This window comes from Medicago truncatula, chromosome 3 (genome assembly GCF_003473485.1).
Source record: "Medicago truncatula cultivar Jemalong A17 chromosome 3, MtrunA17r5.0-ANR, whole genome shotgun sequence".
In the NCBI taxonomy this organism is placed as follows: Eukaryota; Viridiplantae; Streptophyta; class Magnoliopsida; order Fabales; family Fabaceae; genus Medicago; species Medicago truncatula.
In genome coordinates, this window is record NC_053044.1 from 11,851,715 (window position 1) to 11,868,749 (window position 17,035).

At 31.7% G+C, this 17,035-nt stretch overlaps 1 protein-coding gene and 1 pseudogene across 1 annotated transcript; one reads left to right on the forward strand and one right to left on the reverse strand.

The window, feature by feature from the left end:
- Nucleotides 1-1,551: 1,551 nt before the first annotated feature.
- Nucleotides 1,552-5,097, reverse strand: LOC11426182 (pheophytinase, chloroplastic). The gene is made up of 6 exons (XM_003599486.4): nucleotides 4,936-5,097; nucleotides 3,962-4,713; nucleotides 3,149-3,375; nucleotides 2,717-2,908; nucleotides 2,480-2,636; nucleotides 1,552-1,969 (listed from the first exon to the last, which is right to left on the reverse strand). The coding sequence occupies exons 2-6, from the start codon at nucleotides 4,694-4,696 to the stop codon at nucleotides 1,721-1,723; spliced, it is 1,560 nt and encodes a 519-aa protein (XP_003599534.2). The 5' UTR covers nucleotides 4,697-4,713; nucleotides 4,936-5,097; the 3' UTR covers nucleotides 1,552-1,720.
- Nucleotides 5,098-15,391: 10,294 nt separating this feature from the next.
- Nucleotides 15,392-16,023, forward strand: LOC112420079 (zinc finger protein CONSTANS-LIKE 4-like; annotated as a pseudogene).
- Nucleotides 16,024-17,035: the final 1,012 nt, after the last annotated feature.

Consider the following 17,035-nt stretch of genomic DNA (forward strand, 5'->3'; position numbering starts at 1 on the left):
AATACATCCTTGGAATGAACTTCTTGTCATTGGAGTCCAAACAACTTGATTTCTTTATATCTATCTCTTTTTTAATCAATCATCGAAACCTATATTTTAATCCACAAGTCCTAGCTCAACTGGTAAAATGCAGAAATTGTTAGGTCGGATGCCATGATCGGGGTTCGAACCCTGGTACCTCTACTTGTGTGTGAGTTTATAATGACTTTGTCATTTCGTCTATCTAAAAAAACATTATTTATTGCATGTTTTGTTGTTATTATTTTATTACTAAGATTTGTAGATAGTTTTTTAATTCCCTAATTGATGGTGTAAAATTAAATTTAAATTTAAATTTAAAAAATAATTAAATTATTAATTGTACAAAAACATGTTTATAGGAACCGATTTAGTTATTGTTAATAGATTTATTAATAAAATTATTGAAGGTAATTTAGATATATTGATTCGGGAGTTATGACTTGAGGAGTGTATTTTGGATTTCTTTAGTTGCCTATGAGCAATCTAAAGGGACCAAAGAACAATTTTCTTCCTTCTATATGAAACTTCTTAATTTCCAACAATATCATTACATCATAAGTAGACAAGTAAAAATATGTAGACAAGTTTATAGGAGAGCAGAAAAGCAAGCTTGTGTGGCTAGTTTTTTTTTTTTTTTTGTCAAGTAGTTAATGGCTAGAGCTCACACAATTTAATTGTGGAGAAGTGGGGTATCCGGAGTTCGAACTCCGGCCTCTAGGTTCGAACCCCGGACCCTGCATATAATATGCAATATCCCTACCAACTGAGCTAAGTTCACGAAGATTTCTCTGATTGGAGAGTTGTTTTAAAATGACACGAAGAGTCTTTGAGAATTTTCAAAACCCATCAACATCATTAGACTTGCATACAAAGTAAGAATATATCCTTCCTTTTCCTTTCCCATCTCTAAACAAACCCAAAAGTCTAAACAAATTTTGGTGGTGATTGTGATCAAACCCTGCTGCAGTTGATATTTTTAATATTTTTCAATGAACTCTTTCTATGATTTCTACTTGTTATCTTCATTTCAATGAACCATATTTGAATGAGATTGCAAGTAACACCTACTTTGTAATAGCATGGTACTCACTATTAGTGGTATTAACTGAATTAGTTTGATCTTCGTGCATTATTTAACATACCTTAATCATGTTTTTTTCTTAAATATAAAGATAAATTGTACTCACTCCGTCTTTATTCATTTCACATATATTAAGAAAAATGTATAAATGAATGAGAGAAAAAAATGATTTTAAGTGCTCTTGTTAAGTATTGGTGCATTCTCCACTATCATAAATGCAAATTGAACTATATTAAATTGTGAGTGATGAAAGTAACATTAATTAGAAGTATAATTGAAAGAGAAAAAAATTAATATTGTACTAAAAAGTGAAATGGATCATTTATTTTAGAACAATTTTTTTTTGCACAATGCTCACTTATAGGACGGAGGGAATATCATATAAGACTTTGAATTTGTCTCAATAAATATTTTCAAAATAACAACTTTTTACAAATTTTGCTAATAGATATTAAAGATCAAAAGTATGTATTGGTAAGAAAAAGTTATGATTAATATATACAACATTAACTTTCTGATTCTAAAAGAATTGTGAATGGATACTTTGATACAAATCATGAGCAAGAAAAGACAATGTACAAAGTGGATTTATATTTGATGGTGGCAAAATTCACCATCTCATTGAGATTCAACTACCACCTTCTTGGACTTTGAATAGAATTTGAGGTAAGATCTTATCCTCTCCCAAAGTGAGACACTAGAGGCAAAATATCTGACTTTCACTGATTTTTTCGAACTTTTTCTAGGAAATTCTAACTCCCTTTCAATAGTTTGGTTTATAGTGTCTATTTCTTCAAGCAGAGGCAATGAGAGAGAGCCGTCGGACTCTAGGTTTCTAATCCATCCACGAAGTAAGAAGTTTATGACCTGCAAATAAATAAACTTGGATTAATTATTATATGATCATAACAATCTTAAAGAACTAAACAATGAAGAACAAATAACATGAGGTAATTCTTCTGGATGCTTTATAATGACAACTATGAAGCACGGACACTAGTCACGACATGGACACTGACATTGCTAATAATTTGAGAAAATCACATAATTCAGTGTAATTATGTGTCGGTGTCAGACACAACACGTGTCCGGCATCGGAACACGCCTAATCCGAGGAGTGTCTGTGCTTCATAGACTCAATAGCAGGTGGCCCAACAGATCTTGCATAAACTCTTTTATGATCTAAGAATTACAGCTGAGCTTAACCGCTTAACATAACCCTACAGAATTAGCTTGTAAGATGAGGGATGCCTCCAACTTACAAATTCATTTTCAGGCCTAACTCGTATCCAATGTGCGGCTCTTAACATATATTGCACTTAAAAAGAAGCAAGAACAGAAAGAATTGTTCAAGTTAATAGGTCAGGAATTGCATACCTCAGGGACTTCATCATGAGGGCAGTGACCAGCAGGGCTGATTTGATAATATGGTGCTTCAGGAACCTTCCTTTTAACCTGAAGTCCCCATATAGGTGTCACCCAAGGATCTTCTTTTCCATACATGAGGCAAATCGGCACCTTGTTCGCTCGACATCTAAAACATACACACCGCAAAAACCATTAACATGTGTATCACGTATATCTAATACTAGTTAAAGATTTAGTCGTGTCTACCTTGATAATGTTTCGCTGAAGGATAATTCCCCTTGGGGGGCAAACATAATTGAAGCAAATGAGGCTGCCGCAGCAGGATGTCTTGTGGTTTCGATTATGCGTGAAAAAACGTTATCCACATTTATTGAATGATCTGCGTAAACCTGATTAAGTACATCGGCAATACTTTTCGGATCACTAATTTTCTCCCACCTAAAGGAAACAAATTAATAAGAATCAGGTAAAATGTAATAGATATGATAAAGGGCACCTGGAGGTGTACTATCAGCAGTATAATATCACTCAGATGATCAACTATTATATTCGCAAATGAATGACTATATTGGCGACATACAAGAAATGTACTAATCAGAAGTTCGCAGCTAAAATACTAAATCATATCAGGAACTAAGAAAAAAACGAAGCAATAAATAAAAATGAAGCCATACTTACACCAACTCTGTAAGTTTCTTTATATTTGAAGGTAGAGGGAATGTTCCGGCCCATGGAAATACTTTGGCAAGTCCAGGAGATTTTACTGGATTTGGCAGAAACCCCCAAAAAGGTGTTGCATTAAGCAATGTCACGCCTTTCACTAAATGAGGATAGCATGCAGCAAAATATAAAGCAACGTATCCTCCTAGTGAGTTGCCTACAATATAGACCGGTTCACCGATGACCTGAAACGAATTTGTATAATAACATTTAGATTATAGTGATATAAAAACTTCCTCAAATATTATTTTTGAAGATAGTGCAGAAAAGTTCAGCAACATTACATATTTGAGTAAGCATTATAAGTATAGGAAGCATTAAAGTGCTGATGATTACAGACAACATTATTTATGGAATACAAGAGTACTTCTACATCGATTTACCTAACCTCGTTTGGATAAACAACTTAACTAAGCGTTTATAGCATAGATTCAAACTGTATTCATATAAGCTATAAGCTGTTTCATAAGCTATCCTAGAGAGCTTAGGGAAATAGGCTGAAAACAGTTTATAGATATGTCATAAGTTGTTTTTATAAATTCTGCCAAACAGTCTCTCAAGTGCTTATGCTAGTAGATAATCTCAAATAAGTCAATTCAAACAGAATTTTCTTTTTTAGACAATAATCCAGCATAAGTTGTTAGAAAAAAAATCTAAAACCACATAGGAACAAGCAAATTTGCCAAGAACATTTTCCAGTATACTATTTGAGCAAACAATGGATTAAAATAACTAAATATTTGCTGCTACCAAACAGTGCAAGTCATTTACCTCTTCAATGAAGTACCGAACTTGATCTTGCCATAAATCAACCGAATACACAAGCTCATTCGCCCATGGTTCAGTTTCATCTCCAAAACCCCAAGGCGAAACATTTCCACTCGATGTAACCCCTCCTTCCTTAGACGAAGGAGCAGGATCTTCAAAAGGCAAAGACATTCCTTGTCCTAAAAAATCCAGCGCCCAAACTCGAAAATCACGACCTAAATCCATCAACTGCTTCTCATAATGAAAAGAACCAACACCGAAACCCGGCAAAAATAGAACATTTGGAGAATCCAAATTTTCACAACCAGCTTTCTCATAATGAACATTCAATTTAGGTTTCCATCCCTTAAAACAACTACGTATAACCGCACCGGATTCACCGTTTGATTCATCCGGTAAACCAGGAATCAAAACCTTTGAAGCAGGTACATCAACCCCTACAATATCTCTTCCTTCACCTTCATTAATCACATAATCACCATAACTTCCACTATTAACCTTAAATTTGAGTCTTTTAGAGCCTTCAAAAACACTTTGTGACCTAAACCCACTTTGTTGATTACCCTTATCATAAAATCTCAATGACCCAATTGTGTAAAGATTATTGATATAAAAACCTCCATTTTTTCTAATATAAAAAACCCTTGATTGAGTTGAATTCGAACTATTTTTAACTGATTTTGTCTTTGTGTTCATAACTTGACAACATGGTGCAGAACCATATGAAAGAGTTTCCATTTCTTAGCAACTATGTTCTACAGAAACCAACAACAGAAAATGATTCAGTATGCTAAAAATTCAACTTGATTTTCACAAAAACATGAACAAAGTAATATGAATTTTTTTAGAACAAATCAAATATTATATGTGTTTCATACACAAATAATTGAAACTAGAAAAATTAGTTCTTCAAACATCAATTAAACATGAACATGTGATAATTAATAAAAACATGAACATGTTTATGGAAACATTACCTTAAATTTAGTGAAAGAAGAAGCATGAGAATCTAGAACTACTCAAAGAATCTGGTATATATTAGTTGTTATAGGATTAAGAGCAGATCCAAAGAGAGATATACAATAGTTTAGAGTTGCTTGGAAGATTCTACTTCCTCTATGAGCCAAGAAAAACCGAATAATATATTTTTATGAGTTTAATTTATACACACTTACACACTTTTTTTTTGGTATTTATAAAATTTTGTTTAATAAATGCATCTGATAAATATAATTTATTTTCAATTTATTAAAAAATAATAATTTATTTTCTTTTCATTTTAATAATAATTATAAAAAAAGTCAAATAGTTTATTAAACTAAAAAAGACTTACTATAATATTAGATGACTTATACAAAATTTATTTTAAAAGTCTATTAAATTTTAAATTAAATTTAAGAAAAAATTTATCTAAAAACAGTTAGATGAGATGATAATATTTCTCTTTTAATTTAATCAAAGTTCATAAATTTAATAAAATTTTTCATTTATTACAACTTATTTAATTCGAATGATTAATCTCTATAGTTATGCGTATAAGATATATCCAATTTAATTTTTTATTATTTTTATATAAATATTGAATCTAAAATTATATAGTGGAGCGATGATTAAGTATTCCTTGTATTCGTTAAATGAAGAGATTAAATTAACTACGACTTTTTTTAATATAAAGTTAACCATGTTTTTTTTGGAGCTGATTATATATAATATATATTATATATAACTATGCTGATGGAGTTGGATGAAGAAATTAAGTTAAAATGAGGAACTTTGTTAATTTAGTTAAGAAGAAATCCTGAAACCTAATATTTTAAATTAGTTGATTAAGAAATTAGTTTAAAAAGAAAATAAATTAAACTAGCTTCCATGTTCGAATATTAAGTCTTCTATTAGGTAAATATAATTGTCTTGCAAACTGAGAAAACATGTGATAAGTTTGGTTTTGTCTTCTACAGAGGAATCATCCCCACAACGCACGCAGTTTGGACAAAATTAGACAGAGCCAAAGTTCTACCCACCACCAATATTTCATATTGGCCACACATTAGTTTTGATTTATAGTACACACGTGTCCAACATGGTAGGAATTCAAGTGTATGATTGATAGAATGCTACCGATGTTAGAATCACTATGATCCACCACGATTTTTCATAAGGTAAAAAGTGTAGTTTTTGGAAAATAATGATGGATCATTGTAATTCTGATATATTTATCGATCATTGTGATTTTGACATACTCCATCTATTCCAAAGTATAAGTAAAAATTGGTCAATAAAAATTAGGCTTAATTACCTTTTTAGTCCTCTAACTATTTAATTGGTATCGGATTGATCCTCTAACTAAAAAATAATTTATTTCGATCCTTTAAGTTTCTCATCGTTACTACATTTAGTCCTTTTTGATAGTTTTATTCAAATAAACGTTAGAGTTTCTGTTATGTGTGTCCTCTAACTTTATTTATTAGTATCATTTTGGTCCTATGCCTTGTTAAGGTATTATGATTAAATAGTGACTGATATTATTGGTAACTGTTATGGTTCATATGTATGTGTGAAATAGGAGGTCAAGTGCCCACATAGCATAAACCCTAACGTTTATTTGAATAAAACTAACAAAAAGGACTAAATTTAGTAACGGTGAGAAACTTAAAGGACCGAAATAAATCATTTTTTAGTTAGAGGACCAATCTGATACCAATTAAATAGTTAGAGGACCAAAAAGGTAATTACGCCTATATAATTAATGTATTTGATCCAAAATTTGTATCAAATACATCAACATATGTTAATTCATTTTTGCTTATATTTTGAGACGACAATAAATAGGTTTTTCAAAATAACATAGCTTACAACACACATTTTTGAACGCATCCAATCAAATTTATATGGGACATACAAAATTTAGTAAGATCTAGGTAGTAAATTTTAGACTTAATTGCGGATTGGATTCTCATATTTTCACCATTTTGGAGAATTGATCCTCCTATTTTAAAATTTGACAATTTTGATACACCCATCAATTATTTGGTCTAATATATCGTGACATAACATGTTTAAAATGATATTTTTAAGGAATTTTTTTAAAACTTAATTGATGTTGATTTTCATCACTAGATCATATATCACGACAAATCCACTTGGGTTAGTCTGATGATATTGATTTGTAACCTTAGAGTGTGTTCTTTCTCATGGTCACAACTTCGATTCTCTCTGGTATTTTTTATTTATTTTTCGACAAATTCTCTCTGGTGTTAATTTGAGTGAGCTAATTATCTTCTTTAAACAAAATCATATGCCAAAATTATGAGTTTTTTAAATATGGAGAACAATTCTGCAAAATAGTAAATATAGATGGACTAAAATTGTAATTATAAAAAATGAAAGTGTTTGAAAATGTATGTCAAAGAATATATTTTTTAAATCCTAACTGTGTTTTTGCAAAAGTTCACTCTTCATTTTTTTTTTTAGCTCGGTATCGTGCCCGTACGCGGGTTCGTTGGGCTGCGTCCGTGACTAGTAAATTTTTGTAAGAATAGATTAGGACTGGTCCTCTCGGTACGGTTTATTACGATGTATTCCTGTATAGATTGTACTTGGGTCAGGTCTCATGCCCCCCAATCTTTGTATCTTTCTTTTTGTTTAATATAATTTTTATTTTGCCTAAAAAAAAAAGGTATGTCAAAGAATGTGATGTTAGTACTCATTTTTTCCAAAACAGCAAGTAAAAATTCAAGAGTTTTTACGGTGAAAGCTTTGATAATCTGTAGTTCAGATGTAGTTCAAATGCTCAACAATACGTGTATTGTAAAGTGCGTATCAAAGTGTATAGACAATTTATTGTAAAGTGTATTGTAAAAGTACGTGTTAAAATATGTCTAGTTAAGATGCTCAACAATTTATTCTTAACAGAAGTCGATTTATCACTTAAGCCTGTTTGTTTTGGCTTTTCAGCATCAAGAAGTGATTCTACAATTATCAAAAGTGAAAAATTGAGTTTTCAATGGTGTTTGGTTTGGCTTTTAAGAATGATGTAGGATTTTTACATCTCATAAAACTATTTACACATAAGTATAATAGGATCGTTATAACACCCCGTTTTCCCAACATAAAATTTCCATTTAAATAATCAGAGTATTCATCATAAACGGAATGTCACACTTCTTTTCTTAAAACATAATTGGAATAATTAACTAATTTTCCTTCAAAGTTCAATCAACATAATATTCAAATCATAATCATCATCATATAACAATATAAGTCATCACATCATAAACTTCATCTTATAACAACATAAACAACACATCATAAACTTCATCTTATAACAACATAATCAACATCATAATCATCATCATAAGCACTTCGTTAACGACACATGGGTAAATAGCAACTTAACAACAACGACACAACTTCAACTTAACAATGCAACTTAGACTTCTTATTCATCTTAGACCATCTCAAAAAAATGCAACTACAACCTCTTAATCATGCATGTGGTACCAACCATGGCATCAAACCCCCAACATATTGAGCATAAATACACTCCCATGGCATCAAGCCCTAAACTTAAAGAGCAAAAGCTCACATGGCATCAAGCCCTCAACGTATTGAGCATAAATACACTCTCATGGCATCAAGCCCTCAACTTAAAGAGCAAAAGTTCACAGAGCATCAAGCCTTCAACGTAAATGAGTATGCATGGACTCAACAACTAATGCAACAACAACCAACAACTTCAACGACATCGTCAACAACTTACAACTTTAACGACATTGACAACAACTTACAACTTTAACGACATTGACAACAACTTACAACTTTAACAACTTGACCAACATATGCAACTTAATGATTTAATAATCAATACAGCAGAAACATCAACATACTACAACTTCACAACATAACATCATTAATAATAACAACTTGAATGGTATAACAACATTATTTTCTATATCATACATTTTCCACATAAATATATGTAACTCAAATTATTCAACAACAACATTCACATAATATATGTATTTCAAATTATCCAACAAAGATATTCACGTCAAACCAAATTATATCTATCACAACATAGGTTAAATACTCTTAAACACCCTAGTTGAACTCATAGTACTTCTAGTTTTGAGGTTTGGAATTATTCCTTAAGTTTTGGATTAACTTAGACCTCCTTGGAGTATTTTCATCATATCTCAAGAGCCAAAAATCATTTTCACATCAAACCAAAGCCACTGGAAAGCTAACTCAATTATCTACAACTTTCATGTTTACACCAAAGGCCAATTCAAAACAGAAACGTGTGAAAAAGACGCAAACACATGAAACAGGACGTGCTGTCAGAGAGCAACTCGGGAAAAACTCACTTTTCACCCCCAAAATCTCAATTTTAACTTCCCTATGCCCAAATTTGATCCAAAAACTTGTCTAACCATTTCTATACATGTTAGGGCACTCAAAACCATATATAACATTGCACTAAAAATATCTCATGATCTGAACATCACTTCTACACAAATTCAACGGATTTTCTACTTTATTAACAATCAATTACAACTTCAAAACCTAATTCCCAAATTCTCATAACTACAATCTACAACATGCTAAATTCAATTTCAGAATTATACAACTTAGAATTAGAGAAAGTTAGTCTCACCCTTACCTTAAATTAGATAATCGGACTCTACAAGATTGCTCCTCTTCTCGCAAGATTCTTCTCTGACTTCTCTCTTCTCTTGGTTTTCTCCCTTTTTCTCCAAGAACAGGTTTCACGTAATCATTGTTTTCTAATTCTAACTCTCCCCTTTTATATAAATCCTTAACCTACTTATTTTCTCTTATTTCCAAATCTGCTCTCCAAGTCTCAATATTCTATTCTAATATATATATATATAAAATATTTCTATAACAAATAACAAATATATCTCTATACATATATATTTCTACACCAAATAAGAAATATATTTCTACACCAGATAACATATATATTTCTACACCAAATAACAAATATATTTCTACACCAGATAACATATATATTTCTACACCAGATAACATATATATTTCTACACCAAATAACATAATATTTCCACACCAAATAACATAATATTTCTACACCAAATAACATAATATTTCCACACCAAATAACATATATATTTCTACACCAAATAACATAATATTTCCACTTATTCCACTAAACTCTTCTAATTTCCAAAACAGCTCCCACAACTTAATCTTATTTTATTTTCAAATCTTATTCTATTAAATAATAAAATAAGCCACTTAATAAATCAACAACACATCACAAAAATCATATAAATCACATAAGTCATAAAAATAAACTCTAAACTCAATAAAATAAATAAATATTAAATTAGGGCGTTACAATCGTTTCCGCAGGGACTTGCGTATTTCATAAGCATTTTCACAATATTTGTCACATTAAGTGTTTGGGTATAAATTGTTTGTTTGTGTAAAACTATTTTCCTATTCGACATAAAAGTAAAACGAGAAGAGATAGGGTTATTTCGCTTGCGGTCGGAGACACTAACCAAGTGTAACAGCTGCAATCTCTCATGAGCTTCCTTCTTTTGTGTCATTGCTTGTCATTTCCTGCATAAATTGGGTAGAATCAAACATGTAAAACATAAATGGTGTTATCGCGATTTTCGGGTGTCAAGTCATTAATTAGGCTTGAACCTTTCAATCTTTGATATTTTCTATTTTTTCTTGGGAAGGGCAAAATTGAGAAAAACCCTTAGATTCTAAGTTCGGGGGTCGCTTTCGCTACGGGAAGGTGTTAGGCACCCGGAACGATTATGGTATTCCATAAGAACCGTTCTCCTAAGTTTATTTCTACGCTTTATTTTTATTGCCTACTTATTAAAAAAGAAGTTTTATTTGAGTGAAGAATGGGGGGAGAAGATGATTGAGATTTTATTTTACTTGGCTTGGAGGAGTTTTAACTCATTGCCTACGTACCCTTTTAAGGGATCAAAACCAAACGTAGTTCATTCTCAAAAAATGTTTTTTGTGTGTTTGGTTGATTTTAGTTTTTTGTTGAAAAATGGTTTTGAAGAAAAGAAAGAGGCCTTAAAGGCATAAGAGAAAAAAAAATGGTGAATGGTTGGTTCAATTGTTATTAAAAAAGTCTAAGTAGGGATTAGGATTCATTTGGATTTGTTTAAGAAAATAAAGGAAAAAAAAATCAATGGAGTTTTGACTCCAAGGTTTGTTTGGAAAAATTTGAGTGATGGAATTGGTTTATTATTTTTTTTGAAAATTGACATTTGTCTAAAAATCGCGTTTCCTAAGCATACATCTAAACGGTAAACATGCAACGTGTGTGCGTGTCGGTGCTTGTGTCGGTGTACATCACTTATAGTGTCCATAGTCCTTTACATTGAGTCCTAAATACATGCTATGGTCTTGCAAGGAATTAAAAAAAGAACTAATCTATCTAAAATTATTACAAATCCCAATTGATATAGAAATGAATAGAAAAAAGATGCCTAAACTATGGGATGAATGAAATGTGAGATGAAATGGTTAGTATCATAAGTCATAAAAATAGTAGAAAGGTAAACAAAATTGAATAGAATAGCAAGAGAAAAAAAAAAAAAAAAGTAATGAAATGAAATAAAATGGCAAAATATACCTAAAATTGGTTATGACACTTAGACATGCATATGACTTATAATTCCCTCATCATAGCCATTTTTAAAAGAGGTTTGATTTTGAGCTATGATGTGATGATGATAAAGACATATACAAGCCAAGCATTATAACACAATTCTAGGAATATTTTACACTTTATTTCTTGACACAAAAAAAACACATATTTTTTTATCAATTTTAATCATGAAAAAGAAAAAGAAACAATAAAAATAAAATACATCAAGAAATATGTAAGGATTCTTTTTAGGAATTTTTCTAAGCACAAAAATGCCAAAAAGGTGTAAAACTAGTATTTAAAAATAAAAAAGGAAAAACAGTTAAAAAAAAGAAATAAAAAAAAAATTGGCTCAGCAGGGTTAATCTGGACCGTTGGATGAATCCAGAGGTCCAGATCTAAACTCCAAGGTCCCATCATAGCCACAGGATCTAAGATCCAACGGTTTTAAAAAAATAGCACAAAAGAGAAACAACTCAGGCAGCACCGTGACCGTCAGATCAAAGATCTGACGGTTGAAACAGAAAACACACCATATTTTGCACAGGAGAAAATACACATGATTCAGGATCACAATACGCTGTAGCCATTAGATCAAGGAACGATCCAGATCGGATGGCTATTAACACGATGAAGCACTGAATTAATGTATACGCGTGCGTACAAGAACGGACAAAAAAAGAGCATTATAAAAAGAGCTTTCAACAAAAAAACAACACAAAACACAACTGCTTCTCTCTCTAAGGTTTTCTAGAGAGAGAAGCTCTGAAATATGCTTTGTCTTCTCCGGTGAGCAACGGTTTTCCGGCGCGGTGGCCGGTGGTGGCGCCACCGCGCCGGAGTTTTAAACTCCTCCGATTCAAAAACTTTTTACGTTTTTAAACATCCTTTTTCTTCCTCTTTTCAAATTCGAAGTCGGTTTTTGAAAGCAAGTACTCACAAAGCGTAGATCTAGGTTTGAAAATACGAACACACAAATCGAAATATTACCTTTTCCTTTTGAATCGAACCTGCTTCTCTTCGTATTGATCAATTCAGAGATGCTACCGTTCGCGGCTTCAAGTTCGCTTCCGATTTGCTCCTTTTCCGATTCGGTTTTGTTCCTTCTTCTTCTCTTTCCACTTCTCTGTGATCGGTGCTGGAGTTCCTCGCCTCCGGTGAGGAATTCGTACCTTGAATTGCAGGGGAATCAATTCAATGATGAAGATTCATCAATGAATCTCTGAGAATTGATGAATTTGTTGATGGATCTGGTTCTGGCAAAAGTTAGGGTTTGTTATTGTTCTTGATTGTTCTTGGAGAACTTTCTGTTTTGATCTGTAACTGAAAGGAGAGATATTGTAATTTCTGTTTGTGATGTGTCAATGATTGTGTATCTGATCTGGAAATTTCTGACACTGTGTTGTATTTATAGCTGACATGTGTAGCTGAGAACCAATGAAAAAATGACATCTGTTTTGGGACCTTTCTGTAAAATAGAAAAATTGAAGGACTGGACTGTAATAAAAAAAGGACTAAAATGCAATTTTTAAACTGTTTGGGACTGAAATGCAATTTTAGAAACTGTTTGGGGACTAAAATGCAATTAAAAATAAAATTGGACTAAAATTGGTAATTTGGAAAAAACTTAAAGTGAAACCAAAAATAAAATCAACAAAAGGACTAAAATGAACCAGCTACAAAAATGAGGTATTTTAAAATACCTCTCTGCCGAAATTTTGACAGGAAAAGACCAAAATGCCCCTAGGGACTAAACTGACTCAAATTGACTCAGATGCAATTTTTGAAATGATTTTTAAACAAAGACTCAACAATGATTTGTACAGACAAATTGAAAAGACTCAGAGGCAAACACAGGGACTAAAATGGGTTCCACTATAGGAAATGACCAAAATACCCTTTTGTATGATTTTTTGAAATAAAATGCAAGAAAAGTAATGCGACGTTTCAGAGGGTTCTTAAATGACTTGTAATGCCAGAAAAGACAGAGGCAGTAAAATACGTTTAAAAAGAGAGTAAAGATTCAGAGTAAAAGAACAGAGAATTGACAAATATCAGTGTTAAAAGAAATTTGAACGAGTATTTTTAGGTCCAAAATCAGGGTATAACAAATGGTAAAAATACACTCAAATGCTAGCGTTACCTTAGATAACTTGCAAAACAAGTCACTAATTTGCCTAAGTTAACACATGAAATATGTTACTTTTTGAGCACTTATTAAAAAATTGCTTCTATCCTCCAAAAGCAATTATCCTTGAAGCTACAAATCCTAGCTTTTGGCTTTCCTAGAATCAATTCTAGATTAAATTTTATATTTTGATTATTACAACCTATTATTTTCCTTTATTGCCCTTTATCAATTCTCCTTCTTTTTGCTTTGTAATTAATTTGATGAACAAAATTCAATCAGAAAACTTAATGAACCAAATTAGCCCTCGAAAAATGTTTATGGTCATGAGTTATCAAATTTTGAATTTTCCTTTACGGTGTCCCCATTCAGATTTACTGTATTCTTTCTTTTACCTTTTTTTTTACGATATATTTTATCATTTTTGGCAACTAACTCTAATATTATTTAACTTAAATATATTTTATCAAAAAATATAAAATATATGAACAAATATTTTGTAAAAAAAATTAATTTAATGATCGTATTTATTATTTTTAAATTAATATATAAAAAATTTATTTATTTAAATTAAATAATATATCTACATTTAATGTTGATCAATATATACATTTAACTATGCACATTTACCTGAATTTAGCTATGTTCATTTTAGTAATTATACATTCAAAAGCAATTTTGATAAAAACTATCCAAACAACATTCATTTTGTTTAATCAATTCTGCATTTTTGTATCCAAACATAAATTAATTCTCTCAAAATCAATTCTGTCACAATCAATTCTATCAGAATCAACTCTGTCAGAATCAATTTTATCCAAAGCCGAATCAAACACACACCAAGTTCATTGACCACTATGCTATCTTTTATAATATTTTTACACTATATAAAAATTAAACTCAAAAGATCCCCTGGTATTATATAGCCTCAATAATATCATGTGTAATTCTTGTACACCGATCTGAATAATTTAATTTTTGCTATGTCTGAACACGAAGACAAGCATGTTGGAAAGGGTTGAGCTGAAAACTGAAAGGTGTACAAGAAAACAAAGATAACTTGTCGTAAATAACTTGTCTTTAGGTTTACGGTGATACACGTTTGTTATGTGTGCCATTCTATGCTATTTATTAATTAATTAATGAGTCTTCTTCTTTAGCTTCAAACGGTCAAGACAAACAACACCCATATGATCGTGAAATAATACATCAGTTTTGTTGTCTAAATAAACAGGTCCTATATTGCTATTAAAAAAATAAAAATAAAAACAGGTCCCATAATGTGTTGTCGACGACAAGCATTACATTAAGGTTACTGTTGGTTAGTGGTGGTGATGTGAACCACTCGACCCCAAATCAATGGCTATGATCATGTCGTCCTATAAGCAATTATTTTACGAAAATTGCTCTTCTCCTAACATAATTTGCTCACTCCCAACTAAACTTCTCAAAATATCCTCACATGACTTAAGGAACATAGGTGTTATACTCAACATGATTTAGTCATTTTGGAAATACAACCTATATGACTTAAGTCATGTTCAATTCTCCTTCAACAGCTTCCTCCCCCGTTCTTTCCAAGTTGTTTGTCGTATTGACTTGCTTCTTATATTATGAAATTCAAATGCTATGAACGATTACTCCCGCCGCACTTTTTTGCCGTTCTGATTCTGTGTTTCTATGCATCAACTGTGATTCCACTATTTACTATGCTAACAAACTCTCTTCCCGCCACGAGCGTGTTTGGGTGTGTGAAGTATGCGAACAAGCACCAACTTCTATCACGTGCAAAGATGACATTGTTGCTCTATGCGTCACGTGCAATTCCGACATCTACTCCACCAATCCACGTGCCCGTCGTCACGAACGTGTTCCCGTCAAACCTTTCTTTGACTCTGCTGAATGCGTAGTCAAATCCTCCATAACCGCTGCAGCAGCCGACACGTCCTTCAATTTCGTCGTTCCTACTGACGACGGTTACGGTCAAGATATGCTGAAGCAGCCGCGTGGCTAATTTTGGATCCTAATTTTGGATCCAAACTCACTGAAACTCAAGATATCAAAACTAGAGAGATGTTTTTCTCTATTATGGATTCGTTTCTCGATTTTGATTACTCAAACAACTTCCATAACAATAACTGCAGCAACACGATGAATGACAATGTTGTTCCAGTTCAAAGTAAACTTACTCCGGTGCCAATTATAAATCATAACAACTTGGAAAGAACAGCGGTGGAAGCTGCTGAAGGAGAATCGAGTGTGACTTAAGTCAGGGAGGTTGTATTCTAACATGACTTAAGTCACATTGAGTATAACACCTGCGTGACTTAAGTCACGTAGGAGTATTTTGGGAAGTTTGGTTGGGATTGTGCAATGTCTGTTGGGAGAAGAATAATTTTCTTATTTTACCCGTTGTATTCAATTGAGAGTAGAGAAATTAAGCATAACAGATGGATCAGTCAACTTGCCCATATTTTTAGTTGGGTTTAGCCCTTCAAAAAAGTTAGACTATTACTTTTCTGACCCTATCACCTTCTCGCGCGCTGTGTTTTTTACAAAAATGCTCATGTGATTTTCGGAATTTAGAATCCGAACTGAGCTTTTCCTTTATTATGGGATGAAAAATGCGTTTTTCACAAATTTAGATTTTATAATCCGAAAACCTTAAAAAAATAGGGCATGTTCCTTGCTTTTTTCGGATTATAGAATTTGAACTGCCCCTAAACACCCTTTTTCAAGGAAAAAACAGTCTGCATTATATAATCCGAACTGTATCAACACAAATTATGGGTTTGTTTATAGCATGGATCACCAGTTTAAGGACAATAGCATTAGCTGTTCTTAGTCAAAAATTCGATTTTGGGGTATTTGATCAGATTGATCCGAAACTTTCCTAGAAAATCAGAAAAAAAAAATAATCAAGGATCAAGACTCCCTTAAAAGGAACATCTTTTGGAACTCCGTCCCTCAAAATCTAAAATTCCATCGTTTAGATCCATTTTATTTTTTAATTTTTCATATTGATGACATTGAGTCATACACTATTTTTAGAGTCACTTTTAGTTAAGTTTTTAATCTATTTTTATTAGTTTAATATTAATTTTAGAGTCGTTTTAAATAAATTTCCGTTTTTAATTTATTGAGTCAAATAGTAGTATATAATTATTATTAGTAGTATTATTATTAGTGTGAATTGTCACATGAATAAAAAGAAAGCAATATGGAGGGCAGAACAGCAAAAAGAATAAGAATAAAAGGAATGTAGCTCATTGGCCCAATA

Bases quoted from the DNA above. Each gene is read 5' to 3' on its own strand.
- LOC11426182 (XM_003599486.4), bottom strand. From the start codon at position 4,696: ATGGAAACTCTTTCATATGGTTCTGCACCATGTTGTCAAGTTATGAAC. The intron at 3,376-3,961 runs GTAAATGACTTG...AATTCGTTTCAG, and splicing joins TTCGGTACTTCATTGAAGAG to GTCATCGGTGAACCGGTCTA. The intron at 2,909-3,148 runs GTAAGTATGGCT...TGTTTCCTTTAG, and splicing joins AAGAAACTTACAGAGTTGGT to GTGGGAGAAAATTAGTGATC.